Source organism: Panthera pardus, unplaced genomic scaffold (genome assembly GCF_024362965.1).
Source record: "Panthera pardus isolate Hobbes unplaced genomic scaffold, ASM2436296v1 HiC_scaffold_6, whole genome shotgun sequence".
NCBI lineage: Eukaryota > Metazoa > Chordata > Mammalia > Carnivora > Felidae > Panthera > Panthera pardus.
Window position 1 is genome coordinate 80667938 of NW_026526991.1, and position 16742 is coordinate 80684679.

General features: G+C 37.1%; 1 protein-coding gene across 5 annotated transcripts in view; it reads right to left on the minus strand.

The window, feature by feature from the left end:
• The window catches only part of MRPS35 (mitochondrial ribosomal protein S35), a 47382-nt gene extending 30920 nt beyond the window's left edge, over positions 1-16462 (minus strand). For 2 of the 5 annotated variants that reach the window (XM_019452318.2, XM_053895313.1), the window contains exons 1-5: positions 16299-16462; positions 12694-12740; positions 10660-10827; positions 7910-7970; positions 216-355 (exon numbers count right to left, since the gene is read on the minus strand). In XM_019452318.2, coding sequence (XP_019307863.1) covers positions 216-355; positions 7910-7970; positions 10660-10827; positions 12694-12740; positions 16299-16410 — 528 coding nt within the window. In that variant the 5' untranslated portion in view covers positions 16411-16462. Of the gene's footprint in view, positions 1-215; positions 356-7909; positions 7971-10659; positions 10828-11509; positions 11650-12693; positions 12741-14738; positions 14839-16298 lie in introns of those variants that run through there. The other 3 variants (XM_019452319.2, XM_019452317.2, XM_053895314.1) reach the window with 3 other exon arrangements.
• Between the last annotated feature and the right edge of the window lie 280 nt (positions 16463-16742).

The window sequence follows — 16742 nt, forward strand, 5'->3', positions numbered from 1 at the left end:
AGGTTGACTGTATATATACTAAAATGAATTCCAATAGTTAATGGTGGTTATCTGTAAGTGGTAGAATTATAGGCAATTTTATAACACTATAAAACACTTGCATATTTTCCAAATCTTCTATGATAAATATGTACGAGTTTTCAATCACACATACAAAATGCTACTTTGCAATAATGTATTATAATAATTCTTATTTTTAAAAAAATATTTCTTACCCTTAAAGTTACTACTCGTGCTTTGGGGTTTCTAATAGATGGTCCTGCCGAAACATAATCAGCTGTGTCAATTTCAATGGGAAAATGCTTCTCACATTTCTCATCACTGTCTAGTGCAGCTGGCCATTCAGTGCAGAAATCTGAGAATTAAAAAAATTATCTCAAGTAAAGTTTTGCAAGCAACTTCTCATTACAATGTATGCTACCAGACAAAATCAAATTATTGAGGGAGAGGACTCTGGTTACATAGAATGAAAGAACAGATTGTCTTCTGCACTGTACAAACACATCATCATTCCTCATCCCTTTTCTTCTTAGACGAACCCTAATTAGGGAATGTAATCAAAGGAATGATTTAGATAGTTCAGGTCTGGTAGGGAGCAGTAAGTTTGGTTAAAAAAGAACTATGACTTTATGTAAGTTTATTATAGCTTTGCCAATGCCTCCTATGGGACAGTTTAATTCCTCCTCACTAACTAAAAGCAAAGAGTTCATAGTGCTCAGAGCATTATTGTTTTTGAGTGATTTGAGTGATTAGTAATTAGTAGTTACTAGTTAGTAATTCATTCCCAAATGAAAGTTACTAAGGGTCAACTGAAGGCAACTGAAAGAAGCTCTGAAAAAGCTCTTAGAAGAAACTGAGATATGGTCTATATTCTTTCAGAAACTGAGTTGAATAGGGCCTCAAACTGAAACAGGTACAAATGCCTAAGACATTCTTAGATAGATCCTTAACGGTAATTCATGCTTCTTCTATGTGCCTTCTGTGCCAATGGGGCTAAATGGAAAGAGGAAGAGACTTGTCCTCATATTCAGGCAAGATGGCTAGCCTAGAGGAGAGGTGGGACTGGCTCTAGAACGGGGCTACAAAATAAAGTTCCAAGCACTGTGAACAAGAACACCACACCATCTATCTCCATGGCACAGAGGCATACACTCAGGCCTCAAATGTAGGGATGGGGACTTAAAAGGAAAAGAGCTCACAGCCTCCTGCAGCTATCCGTATCAAGGGACTCTGTAAGTAGGTAGCTGATTTCATTTTGCCCTATTCCTATAAAGTTAGTGTGGTAGAGGGCTCTCAGCTTGAGATGAAAACTTCAGACACCATCAGGTTCCCTTCAATGGAAATTTCACTCATTTTTTTTTTTTTAAGTTTATTTATTCTAAGTGACAGAGTATGTAAGGGGGGAAGGGTAGAGAGAGGGAGAGAGAATCCCAAGCAGACTCTGTGCTGCCAAGCACTGAGCCCAACACGGGGCTCGATCCCACAAACTGTGAGATCATGAGCTGAGCCAAAATCAAGACTCAGATGCTTAACCAACTGAGCCACCCAGGAGCCCCAAACAACCTCATTCTAAGAATATCTCGAAGTAATCAGTTTCTGAGGTCAAACACATTAGACCTCATGGTCTGTGCTTTCTCCAAAAAGCACAACTGTAGGAAAGGCTGGTCACAATCACAGGGACACATGGGAACTCTTCCATATGATGATTTAAGGGACAGTAAAAAGTACTTTGTCAATAACATTTCCCAGAGTTAACAATTTTCTTATAGCAGGTACTATATTTAGCTCCCATTTAGGCTTTAATATCAGTCAGCAAAATGTCACTGTGGGTTACAGAGACTCTCCAAGCTCTGCAACTAAATATATGTTAGCAAATTAAGTATAGCTCACACCATTCCCTAAACACCCTACTTAAGAGAGCAATATTGAGACACTTTGAGGGGAAAGAAGTATCTCTGCAATTAAAAGCATTCTGACATTTAAATAACATGAAAAGAGCATGACTACTAAAGTTAAATTTCATTCCCATCATGGACTCCTTCCAACATTCTGCACTGTAAGATGCAACACTGCCAAGCACTTTATAAGAGACTAGTTTGGAGGATTTTATGAGTTCTTGGGTTTGTACTGAGTCCTTTATTTTTTATAACTTTGAATAAGACATTTCAATAACCAGATGATAATTACAACTTTTAAATTACCGGATTATATGTCTAAAAAACATAGCCAACTGGAAAGTACATAATAGACCCCTATTCATCTGATAGGTAGAGCAATAGACTAGACTTCGGAAGACCTTGGTTTTTACTTAGCTTCTGCCACTGATTATTAAAAGTTTTGGTAAATTACCTAAGTTTCCTGTGCTTCAGATTTTCCACTTGCAAGTTAGATATAAAATCTGAACTGACCTACTTTGAAAGAAAATTGAGAAGAAATACTTAAAAAGCCTTTGAGTTATTTGGAAGATACAATCTAAATCTAGAAGCTGGCAAAAATGTAAAGACAAAATTAAAGAAAGATTAAAGCACCTAAATACTTAAAATACAATGCTACTCTTCTGAATGTGCTTATGAAAGTCTTTAAGAATTATGAAGTATTTTAGAAATACTTCATTAAAAATCAGTTTCTAGATTAGAAATTCACATTTAAAAATGTTTAAAAAGGAGAAAAATGAGTTTTATCACAGTGTAATATATGCCTTAACTGGCCTTACAAAGGATCAAAAAGTGATATATGCCTTGTCCCAAACAGAGCACAAATTTGGAAAAGTAATCAGTATCACTCTATCACCAGGCACTAATGAAAATAGAAACATACAATCTAGGATAGAAATGTACCCTAACATCCCAAAAGAGAAGACCACATAAATGAAAGGGCACAGGAGAGATTTTTCTTCCCTCACTTCAAGAGTAAAGCCATTATTCCTACTTCTTAAGACTTCTTTATCTCTTCTTACTTTTTTGAATAAAAGGCCCTTCCAAAAGCTCCAATTTCATCATAACCATGATCATTATACTATTTCTCCTTCCAGCATTATCAGGCTGCCTGTGAGGAGTTTTTAGATTTCACTTTCGTTCCTGAAAGTCTTAACAAGTGTATTGAGTATTTATACATCTCCTTTTTAATGAACATGAATTTAAGATTCATCTGAAGGTACGAACACTTGAATTAAACTACACAACCAATCACTAACAGGTATAAACCTAAAACAATTCAAATGTGCTTATTCTGTATGTAGTCCAATGCAAACTACATCAGAAATTAAATCAGAATATGTATACATTATGAAAACATGCATAAAACTATGAAAAACAATTTTTTTTTTTGCCTTTACATCCATGCATGTGGGAAGGAGAGTAAGTGAAATCTATTTCAATCTAGGAATCAATAAATATCGTTCAAATTAATTGTTCAAATTATTGTTCAAATAAATTTAGAACTGGAGATATAACCATGTTCTAGTGATTACCTCTATCTTATGTATATATATACAAAATATGCATATGCTACTGTATTATATAACCATATATATGTAATAAAGAGAGAGAATATATAATGAACATTATGTAGAGAGAATATACAGAAAAATAAGTAAATACACTCTCAGCAAGTAATTACCAGATCTAAACAATGATTAAAAGAGAACACTTCTGAAATGAGGGCCCAGATGGGAAAGAAGAAATATAAGACTATTGCTCTTTATCATCAGCTTTTCTACTACTTGATGTTACCACATCTATATATCACTTACTAAGTTCTTACTCTGCAAAGTATCTGATTACTGACTCCACTGACTCAGCATCCTTCTACATTATCTTCAGTTTGGATTATACTGATTCATATCCATTGGCAACACTGTAATATTTTCTTCAGTCTTTTCATGTATGCACTGCCTATAATGCAACAGTAAGTCCCTAACCTATTTGAGCAAGGACTATGATTTCTGGTTCTATTTATTATTTATAGACACTTGTAGAGTTGTTTAAGGAAAGGAAATGAAAGGAGAGGAGAGGAGAGGAAAGGAGAGGAGAGGAGAGGAAAGAAAAGAAAAAAGAAAAGGAAGGAAGGAAGGAAAGAAGGAAGGAAGGAAGGAAGGAAGGAAATGGAGGAAGGAAGGAATTTGCAGATTTGACGTCTTCACTGAAAACAACTTGAAAATTTTTGTAAAAAAAGGAAAAATTAGCAATGACTCAGAATATAAGGCTATTTAGTATATTAAAAATGAGATTTTCTTCCATCTTTATTGAGATATAAGCGACATAAAACATTGTGTAAGATATATAACGTGTTGATTAGATACACCTATATATATTGCAAAATAATTACAATCGTAACGCTAGCTAATACCTGTATCATGTAATTATCATTTTTGTGCTAAGAATATTTAAGATCTACTCTCCTAGCAACTTTTCATTATATAATACAGTATTAATAACTATAATCACTATTTTGTACATTAGATCCCCAGAACTTACCATAAAACCAGAAGTTTGTATTCTTTCACCAATGTCTCCCTTTTATCCCCCACCTCTCAGTCCCTACTATTTCTGAGTTCAGCTTTTTCAGATTTCACATGTAAGTAAAATCATACACTAACTGTCTTTGTCTTATTTCATTTAGCATAATGCCTTCAAGGTCCATCTATGTTGTCACAAACAGCAGAAGTCCTTCCTTCACAATTAAATACTATTACACACACACCACTTCTTTATCCAATCAACAACTTAGGGTGTTTCCATTTCTTGGCTGTTGTAAATAATGCTGCAGCAAACATGGGAGTGCGGATAGCTCTTCAACACCATGTTTTCATTTCTTTTGATATTTACCCAGAAGTGTGATTGCTGGATCACATGGTAGTTCTAATTTTAATTTTTAAAGCAAACTCCATACTGTACTCCATAGAGGCTGTACCAATTTACATTCCTAATCAACAGTACAAAAGGGTTTCCCTTTTTTCCACATCCTCACCAACACTTGTTATCTCTTGCCTTCTTGATGACAGCCATTTCTAGCAGGTGAAAGGTAGCTCCTAGTGGTTGTGATTTGCATTTCCGTGATTAGTGATGCTGAGCATCTTTTCCTGTGCCCACTGATGATGTGTAGGTCTTTCTTGGAAAGATGTCTATTCAAGTCCTCTGCCCATTTTTTAATCAAATTATTTGGGCTATTTTGGTGTTATGTAAGTTCTTCATATATTTTGGACATTAACCTTTCATCAGATATATCATTTGTAAACACCTTCTCCCATTCAGTAAGGCTGCCTTTTCAATTTGATGTTTCCTTCATTGAGCAAAAGCTTTTTATTTTGGTGGTCTCAACAGTTTATTTTAACTTTATTTCCCTTCTTGAGGAGACCTATTGAGAAACATATTGCTAAGGTCAATGTCCAAGACACAATTGCCTATGTTTTCTTTAAGGAATTTTATGGTTTCAGGTCTACATTTACATCTTTAACCCATTCTGAGTTAATTTTTTTGTATGGCGTAAGAAAGTGGTCCAGTTTCATTCTTCTGCATGTAGTTGTCTAGTTTTCCCAGCACCATTTATTGAGGAGATTGTCTTTTCCCCATTGCATAATTCTTGCCTCCAGATGAACTGACCATATAATATAAGCATGGGCTTATTTCTGGGCTATCTTGTTCCATTGATCTATGTGTCTATTTTTGTGCCAATATCATACTGTATTGATTACTACAGCTTATAGTATATCTTGAAATCTTGAGACTGTGATACCTCCAGCTTTGGTCTTTCTCAAGATTGCTTTGGTTAGTCAGGGCCTTTTGTGGTTCCATACAAATTTTAGGATTCTTTGTTCTACCTCTTGAAAAATGTTGTTGGTATTTTGATAGGGATTATATTGAATCTGTAGTTTCTTTTGGGTAGTATGGACATTTTAACAATATTAATTCTTCAAATCCACTGCTTACATTTTTAATTGGATTGTCTGGTTTATTTTGCTATTGAATTATAGAAGTTCTTTATTTTTGGGGGATATAAACCTCTGACCTGAGGTTTGCAAACATTTTCTCCCATTCTGTAGGTTGCCTTTATATTTTGTCAAAGGTTTTCTTCACTGTGCAGTAGCTTTTTAGTTTGATATAGTCCCACTTGTTTTTACTTTTGTCTTTGCTATTGGTATCGAATCCAAAAAATTGAAGACCCATGTCAAGCAGCGTACTGCCTATGTTTCTTCCCATTTTGTTTTGTTAATGGGATACATATTACATTGCTTGATTTTTGAGTATGTTGAACCATCCTTGCATCCCTGAAATAAATCCCACTTGGTCAGACACAATCCTTTTAATGTACTGTTGAATTTGGTTTGGTAATATTTTGGTGAGGATTTTTCTATGTTAATCAAGGATGTTGGCCTATGATACTTTTCTTGTAGTATCCTTGTCTTCTTTTGGTTATCAGGGTAATGTTGGCCTCATAAAATGAATTTGGAAGTGTTCCCTCCTCTTCTTTTTTTTGGAAGAACTTGAGAAGTACTGGTATTACCTCTTTAAATGATTAGAATTACCAGTAAAGCCACCTAATCCTGGACTTTTTTTTGTTGATTTCTTTTTTTTTTTTTTTCTCTAATGTTTTTATTTATTTGAGAGAGTGCATGAGCACAGGGAAAGGGCCATGAGAGAGGGAGAGACAGAATCCCAAGCAGGCTCCATACTGTCAGTACAGAGCCCGACGTGGGGCTCAACTTCACGAACTATGAGACCATGACCTGAGCCAAAATCAGAGTTGGACATTTAACAGACTGAGTCACCCAGGTGCCCCATGTTGGGAGGTTCTTGATCACCGATTCAATCTCCTTACTAGTAATTAGTCTGTTCACATTTCCTCTTTCTTCATGATTCAGTCTTGGAAGATTGTATGTTTCTAGAAATTTATCCATTTCTTCTAGGTTGTCAAATTAGTTGGCAAGTAATTGTTCACAGTAGTCCTTATGATCTTTTATGTTTCTGAGACATCAATTGTAATGTCTCCTTTCATTTGCAATTTATTTGAGTCCTCTTTTTTCTTGGTGTGTCTCGTTAAAGGTTTGTATATGTTGTTTATCTCTTCAAAACACCAGCTCTTTAGTTTCACTGACCTTTTTTCTTCCCTTTTTAGTCTGTACTTCAATTCTAATCTTTAGTCCCTTCTTTCTACTACCTTTGGGCTTAGATCTTTTTCTGGTTCCTTGAGGTATATATTAGGTTGTGTATTTGGGATCTCTCTTTCTTTCTTAATGCATGCTATCAGCTTCCATTTTAGAAATGCTTTTGTTACATCCCGACAGTTTGGGTATGTTCTGTTTCCATTTTCATTTGTCTCAAGATTTTTAAAATTTTTCTTTTGATTTCTTCTTTGAACCAATGGTTGTTTAGGGGCATGTTGTTCAATTTCCATATATTTGTGAATTTTCCAGTTTTCTTCTTGTTATAGATTTCCAGTTTTATTCCAGGGTAGTCAGAGAAGATGCCTAATGTGACTTCAATATTTTAAAATTTGTTACAACTTGTCTTGCGGCCTACCACGTGATCTATCCTGGAGAATGTTTCCTGTGTGCTTGAGAAGAATGTGTGTATTCTGCTTCTGTTGGATCAAATTCTGTAAACGTCTGTTAAACACATCTGGTCTAATATATAGTTTACATCCAGTGTTTCTTTACTGATTTTCTGTCTGGATGACCTATCTATTGTTGAAATAGAGTCCTCTCTATTGGAGTCCTCTACTGTTGTACTGCTATCTGTTTCTCCCTTCAGTTCTGTTAATACTTGCTTTATATATTTAGGTGCTACTATTTTAGGTGCATAAACACTTACGGATGTTGTATTCTCTTGATAAACTGACTCTTTTATCATTAGAAATGAGATTATTTTATTCAAAGTCAGTATTAACTTCATATACTAAAACAATCACTTACCTTTAAGAGCTTCACAGTGCTTTTTAATTGCTACAGGTGTCAAATGCAAAAAATTGGGGATCTAAAAGTGGAGAAATTTAAAGGATAAATTAGCCTAATGTCTCAAAAACATAAAGACAATGTTTTCCTAATACTAAATCCTAAGCCCAACAAACTTTGTAATAAATAAAACCTAGTTTTTATAATATTAATTCTATTCCTTGAAATATAGATTCATGATGTATCTTATGATGATGATAGTGGGAAAAAATAAATGCTGTTTTTATAGTACTCTTCCTGCCATAATCTATAGATCTACATATTTTCCTTATAAAATTGAAAGGATTTAAGGACACACATTATTGTTTAATCATCCAAATTCCCCTGGAATACACAGCATGGTGCTATATTTTCCACTTTGTACTTAACAGACATTTTATAAACTGAATAAATGAAGCTAGCAAGTCTTTACAGTAAATGAAATATGGTATACATTTATGATGATATATATTAGGAGCTCATTCACAGGGCCAATGGAAATTTAGGAAAGACCAAAGATATGAATCCTTCAAATAAATAGTTAAGATTTCCTACCCTATTTCTTGAATAATGTTAAGCATCTGAAGAGAAAATTTAGTTTTAAAGAAACTCATTTGGACAGAAAATTTGAACAAGTAGAAATTTACTCCAAATATTATGTTTGGAATCTTGAGCGCTGATCAGAAATGTTTATTTTAATTAAGAGAAAATAGACACTGAAAATGGAAATTATGGGGTAGGTGACTCTATTTTCTATACCTCTATTGTTTAAAAATGAAAATATAGTCTCTCAAAATCATAGAAGTATAAAAATAGCTAATATGTCCATAGAATTTATATTGGCACTGCTTCATGTACTCTGCATATATTAGCTTGGTTACTAAGCTTACCCAATAGCACCCCCTAGGAATACATCACATCACTGGATTAATAATATATATCGTTGATTCTTTTTTATAACTATAGTTCATTTATTTATTTTGAGAGAGCGCACACACATGCATGCATGCTAAAGAGACAGCAGGGGAGAGGCAGAGAGAGAGACAGAGAGACAATCTCAAGCAGGCTCTGTGGGGCTCAAATTCACATATGGTGAGGTTATGACCTGAGCAGAAATCAAGAGTCAGATACTTAACCAACTAAGCTACCCAGACATCCCTATATAGTTGATTCTTAAAAAGGATGGCATACATTAAATGTTTGGATTTTTATGTTTATTAAAATATCATTCACAACCATTAGCATTATTACAGATATATTCCTAGCCTCTCTCACCTAGTGGTATTTTCCAAAGGCCTTTTCTTTAAACTAAGTTCTTTTCTTTCACTTGAAGAAAAGATTAGTTTCCTCAATGTGTGTTTTTTTTACATGTCTTGTAACATTCACATTTCCAAGTTTCATTTACTCATCTCTACCAGGAGACAACTCCTCCATTGTACCATCTCATTTTTTTATCATCACCTTTCAGCAAATTTTTTTTTTCAAGATTCTCATATATATCCTAAGTGAAATAGGCCAGAAAAAGATAAATACCATATGATTTCACTTATATGTGGAATCTAAAGAACAAAACAAAAAGCAGAAATAGACCCATAAATACAGAGAACTGATGGTTGCCAGAGGGAAGGGGCATGGAAGGATAAGAGAAACAGGTGAAGGGGGGTGGGGGAGACAGGCTTCCACTATGGAATAAGTAAATCATAGGGCTAAAAGAGCACAGAAATATACTCAACAGTATTTTAACAGTGTTGTATGGTAACAGATGGCAGCTACAGTTGTGGTGAGCACAGTGTAACACACAGATTGTGGAATCACTATGTTGTACACCTGAGACTAATGTAACATGGCGTGTCAACTATACTTCACTTAAAAACAAAAAAAAAAAAGAAGAAAAAGACTCTCATATAGTGGAAAACACAGTTCACCAATGACTACTGTATATAACAGGAACCATCTAAGATATGCATTCTCAGGCTAAGCATATTCATATTTTCTTTAAAAAAGCTTACAGTTCATAAATCATTACAGATGCTACCAACTGAAGCATTTAATATGATGTATTTTGCTTCAAGAAATAAAGAAGTTTAAGGACTATAACAATATTAAATAATATTTTACCTTTCTGGATAGAAAAGTTTTAAAATCTCTCTCTTAAAAGATTTCAGGGGCGCCTGGGTGGCTCAGTCGGTTAAGTGTCCGACTTTGGCTCAGGTCAGGATCTCATGATCTGTGAGTTTGAGCCCTGCGTCGGGCTCTGTGCTGACAGCTCAGAGCCTAGAGCCTGCTTCAGATTCTGTGTCTCCCTCTCTCTTTGCTCCTCCCCCACTTGCGCCCTGTCTCTCTCTCTCTCTCTCTCTCAAAATAATAAACATTAAAAAAAAAAAAAAAGTAGATTTCAGACCCCAATTCTCATTCTCAAATTAGGTTATTTCACTTTCCTTAGTTCCACTTGAAAGATACAAAACCAAAAAGATATAATAGAGAAGAAAAAGCCAAAAGGGAAGCCACTGGACCAATTAATTATATTCTTAAATGCCTAGGATTCTTTGAATCTTCTTTACCATGGATAATCAGAATATATCATCCATTATAAACTGAAAAAAAAAATTCAACTAAAACACAATAAGCTGTTACATACTGAACCTTGAAGTACAAGGCAGGGTAGGCACGGGAAGAGGATCAGCATTTATTTAGATATAAAAGTTAGCCAATAAAACAGTAACTTATCTTACCTTTAAAAGTTCTAGATTTCCCTCCTTTGCCATGGGCACCCCCCTTTTTACTGGATAACCCATTCGAACAGGAAGAGGTACAGCAGAGGGTTTAAATGGTGCTGCAACAGGATAAACACTAGGCCAGTCCAGGTCAACAGTCATTTTCTCTGTCCTAGGAGGTAATGCCTAAGGAATATAAAATAGTTACATATTTTAAATATGAACATGATCTTTAATCTCAGAGCAAAAAAACTGAAATCTAGAGAAACATAAGCAGAATAGCAACCTTCATAAAATCTGACCTTGCACAAAGCTGCCGCTATTCAAATGTAAAAACACCAAACCTATCTAATATTTTTGCTTTGTTTCTGCAAACCCTCTGGGAAGGATCCCCTTGAATAGCACACATGTCCTTTACTAAAAATTTATTTCTATGGATTTACTCAGACTTTTAGCAAACTTTTTACATTTTGTTTGTGAAAGAGTAACAATGTATTTTGAAATACAGATCTTCCTCAACTTACAATGGGTTAATGTCCTGATAAACCCATCCTAAGTTGAAAATACTGTAAGTCAAAAATGCATCAATACACCTGACATACTGAGCAAGCTTAGTGTAGCCTCCTTTAAATGTGCTCAGAACACTTAAGCCTACATTTGGGTAAAATCACCTAACGCAAAGCCTATTTGATAATAAAGTGTTGAATATGTCATATAACATATTGAATACTGTACTGCAAGTGAAAAAAAAGAATGGTTATATGGGTACAGAATAGTTGTTTAGGGTATTGGTTACTTATGCTCATGACTGTGTGGCTGACTGGGAGCTATGGCTCACTGTCACTGCTGTGAAACTAAAGTTTCGTACCATGTAATGCTAGTCCAGGAAAAAATCAAAATTCAAAATTCCAAGTACAGTTTCTACTGAATGCGTACTGGTTTCCACCACCATAAAGTTGAAAAATCGTAAGCTGAACCACAGTAGGCTGGTGACTACCTACAGTTTTTAGAACTTCTTTGATGGAAGTCAGGACATGAAGGGATACTGAAAACTTGGAAATAAAGGAAATAAGAAATGAATAACAAGAGCTTGGAAATAAGTAAATTAGGGTGAAATTAGCTGAACAAATACATAATGAGAAATTATGACTCCGTCCCAGAGGATAGCTATATGATAGTTTAGTCAATCACATTAACATACACATATTTTTTTAAAAACTGTATTCATTGGGGTGCCTGGGTGGCTCAGTCGGTTAAGCAACCAACTTTAGCTCAGGTCATGATCTCGCAGTTCGTGAGTTCGAGCCCCGCGTCAGGCTCTGTGCTGACAGCTCGGATCCTGGAGCCTGTTTCAGATTCTGTGTCTCCCTCTCTCTCTCTCTCTCTGACCCTCTCCTGTTCATGCTCTGTCTCTTTCTGTCTCAAAAATAAATAAACGTTAAAAAAATTTTTTTTAATAAAAAAAAATAAAAACTGTATTTATTAGAAGGGCATGGCCAGCATACATAAGAAGGGTTGAAGAAAGCAAAACTTGGCAATGCCAAACAAAGCAGTATCAAAACCAGTGTAGTGTATGTCCTAGAAGCAGGGAATATTCCTGTGAAAATAACTACTCTAGATAATTATAATTCAGTGCAATTTAGCCATTTAACTTCCATCTAATAATATGCCTCTGTTCATACTCAACAAGTGACCTAATAATTTGGATTCTTCCATAGAGTTGCCGACAGGGTAAAGCCAAACTGGGTTAGATTAATATACACATCCCAGACTTCATGATTATTAAAGGCATCATCAAAAATAAGTCTATATTCTAGTTTATATACCTATTTCCTGGGAGTATATGAGTGAGCTCACCTCTCAAAGATGATCCATTCTTGGAGTACTGACAAAAACCAGTCCTGACTGCAGACAAGGCTCTGGCAGTCACCATGTAAACACCCCCTTTGAAAGCCTTGTTGGGCAGCACCCTTCTGCCTCATCATGAATATCTGTCTCATTTTAGAACTTCAGAAACCATTATGATAGTATACAGTAGACAACATTGTTTACCTTTCTTCTCAGTGGTCTTTCATATCTGGATGTTCTGCCTGCTGTACCTAGAAGACAACATAATAGTTACAGAGAACTGTATAATGCAGACTGTTCAACACTGATGATGATCCTGTAACTCTCAGATAATTTCAGGTATTCAGTAATACAAAAAGGAAACAATAATCCATTTTCTGTGAGCTTGGGACTAACTCATCTTAATGAAAATGAAAAGTCAGAAATAGTTAAGAAAATTCCCAAGTTATTTAAACATAAAGTATATTGTGACTGATGATATAGTGAATTTATCATCTAATGAAATATTTTCAATAAATTCTAAAGTCCATAGTCAAATTAACTCATTTCCCAAGTTAAAACATCTAGTTAGAAATAACTATGTTGCATTTTTAAAGATAACTGATTTGAAATTTTTTTTTTTTTAACGTTTATTATTTTGAGAGAGAGAACATGAGCGGGGGAGAGACAGAGAGAGAAAGAGGGAGGCACAGAATACGAAGCAGGCTCCAGGCTCTGAGCTGTCAGCCACAGAGCCCGATGCAGGGCTGGAACTCATGGACCACGAGATCATGACCTGAGCCAAAGTGGGACGCTTAACCGACTGAGCCACCTAGGTGCCCCCAGAACTGCCAATGTTACAATAATGCCAATAATAGTAAAACTCACAGCCGTTCCTAATAAATCACATACCTATAGAAGAGGGCAAATTACTTACAGTATATACCTTTCATAATACTACCTTATGCCTCTCTAAATAAATGTTTTGCTACATTGCAGTAATAATGGCTATAATTATTTAGCACTTCCACATGCCACACACTATGCTACATACTTTTCACTCTTATCTCATTTAATCTTATTGTTCACAATAACTGTTAAGTACTATTATTATCCTTATTTAGAGGTCATTTACAGCCAAGAAAACTAAGGATCGAAGAGTCAGGGTGACAATAGCACAGCACACAAGACTCTTCACACTCTGAACCACTTCTGTCTCTAACTTCATCTCCCTTCACAAGGTCCCACAGTTACACTGAACTTCTAGTACCAGACCCTTTGGACTTTCTCCAAACCTAATGTTTTCTCTACCTGGAATGTGCCTCCTTTCCCTCTGCCTGGTTTCTGTCTTCAGCTGACAAATCCTTTTTTTTTTTTTAATTTTTTAAAAAAATGTTTATTTATTTTTTAGAGAGAGAGACAGAGTATGAGCAGGGGAGGGGTAGAGAGAGAGGGAGACACAGAATCTGAAGCAGGTTCCAGGCTCTGAGCTGTCAGCAGAGCCTGACATGGGACTCAAACCTGTGAACTGTGAGATCATGACCTGAACTGAAGTCGGATGCTTAGTTGAGCCACCCAGGCACCCCTTCATCGGACAAATTCTTATTCATTCTGTGATAGTAATTCATTTATTCATTCAAAAATCATTTCAGTGATATTGTGTACCAGAAACTGAGAAAGCAGCAATGAGCAAGAGAAACACAGACCCTGCTCTCACCGAATGTAGAGGTTGTCAAATAAGATAACTATTTATCAAGTAATTTCAATAAAGTCATAAATATTAATGACAACAAATAGCAGGGGACCAAACTCAGTCAATTAGTTGGGGGAAATCTCCCTGAAGAACTGGACTTTAAGCTAAAACCTTAAGGATGAGCAGGAGGTAACCCTGGGAACAGGCAAGTGAGAGAAAGTATCCTATGAAGAAAGGGGAAATGGAAAATCAGTATTAAAAAGTTCAGTATCGTTGAAATTTAAGAAGAGAACAGAAAATGCACTGAGAAAAGAGGCTGGAAATATTCAATAGGCACCTCAACTATAACACATCATTGACAGAGCTCTTGATTTCTTATTCCAGTCTTCCCAATCCCTGTAAATGATATCTCCATTCATCCAATTGCTCAGGACAAAAATCTAACATGCTTCCTAAGACTTTTCCTCATGCCTCATCAAATACCAAATCCATCAGTAAGTCCTCTTAGCTATACCTTCAAAATATATCCCACATTCAACCACACCGCCTTCTCTGCTATCACCTCAATCTAACTCACCATCATTTCATTTGGACTACTGCAATAGCTTCCAAACTGATCTCTCCTGGATTCCATTCTTTTCCCCCTAAAGTTGGGTCTCCATACCGCAGTCAGTGATCTTTTAAAAGATAAATTACATTGTATCACTTCTGTGTTCAAAACCTTCCAGTATAATACCAAACTTATAATAAAATCCAAGCCAAATGCCTAAAAGCCTTTGGGGGATCAGATCATTACTTACCAGTCTCCTGAGTTCACTCACCTCCAAGTTGACTTTCTTTCTGTTCCTTGATCACACCCCTAAGCTCCTTTTCACTCCTGGTCCCTTGCAGTTGCAGTTCCCTCCACACACAAACACATACACACCACCACCGGTTCTGCTCAAACGTCACTTCTCCGGGGAGGTCTTTCCTGACTACCCAATCTTTTCCTACTCTATAACCAGTACTCCTCCAATCCATCGTTCTCAATACCCTGCTTTATTTTTCTTCATAGCACTAATCACCACCTGACATTGTACTGACATTGTTTTGTTTATAGTTGGATTTCCTAAAAGAATGTAAACTTCATTAGGTGAGAGACCTTGCTATAACCCTGTGTAACACTACCTAGCACACAGTACAGAAGGAATAAAAAAATCTAATAAGAGAGCCATGTATTAAGACTACGGAGCCACTCTGACAAGTTAAGGAATTTATCACATCTTAAGCAATGAGAAACCTTTTCCTGATTTTGAACAAGGGAGTGGCAAGCTAAGATTCTTTTTGAATACTTCACTCTGATTGCTGTGAGAATTCAATGTAGGAGAACAAGGGCAGAAACAGGGAGCAGTAAAGAAACTACTGTAAAAGTGAGAGATGGTGGCCTAGACTAAACTGTTGGTTATACGAAAATGAGAGATGTTTTAGAAGGTATCATGGATAGTACAGGACATGCCTCCTTCCTAAGCTTTCCGTGACTCTTGTGAGCTCATCCTCAAAACCCCTGTTACTCTATTCATGCTTCCATTACAACACCTCATACTTCACAGTATGATTCCGTTAACAAATCTGTCTTTTCCACAGACTCCTCCAAGGCAAGAACGGTATCTTGAATGAAGGTTATCTCAATAATGGCTGTTGAATGAAGGCCATCCCATTTGGTGGCATAGCTAAGGCTGGAATTCAGAGCCGCAGTTTGTTCAGGGACAACTGTATGCTTCTCTTAACGTTCGGGAAAATCCGTGGTTCAACACTGCCCAACAAACATCACCGAGCACTAGTAACTGGAGTGACCCCGTGCCAAAGGCCGCGCAAGGGAGCACCAGGAAGCGCGCAGGTGACGGGGGAGGGAGGGAGCAAGCTCGCCACGCCCAGAGCACCCAGAAGCAGAAATCGGCGACTAGGAACCCGGCGACACGGGCGCAGAGGTCAGACCCACACCTGCGGCTTTCCTACTGGGAGGACCAGCGGCAGGCTAGCAGAGGACGTACCGGCTTTCCCCCAGGCGGCAGGGCCTCTGCCACCGCGGTGGCCATCATGGATTCGGTATGCCGCCCTCTCTCCCCCAAAGCCCGGAGGCGACGCAACAGACACTCACGCGGGCTTGGTATCGCAGAGCGGGTGGCCGGAGACACGGCGGTGCAGAAGGCACGCAGGGTCCTGGCCGCTGGCTGCAGGGCCAGCCACGCGGGGAGTGTGGCGGCCGCCATGGCTGACACGACGGCAAGCCGGATGGGACAAGCGCAGCCTGGCGTTAAGGGGAGGGTGTGCGGCCGCTACCGCGCAGGTTCGCTTCGGCTTGCCCCGCCCCCAGGGGGAAGAAACAGAAAACACGTGGGCCTGCAAAGTCAGAGCTGGAGTTAAATGTGCAAGAAGGTAGCCCCCAAATAGGAAAAAGTAATGAAAACAACAAGGTTGAAAAAGGAATCGAAGCGGTCAGTCCAAAGAGGAGCGTAAGAGACGAGGGAAATGTGGCTTACAGAGGGCAAATGTGGTCTGGGTGGGATTTCAGATAGCCCAGGAGTCTGGCAGCTTATGTTAG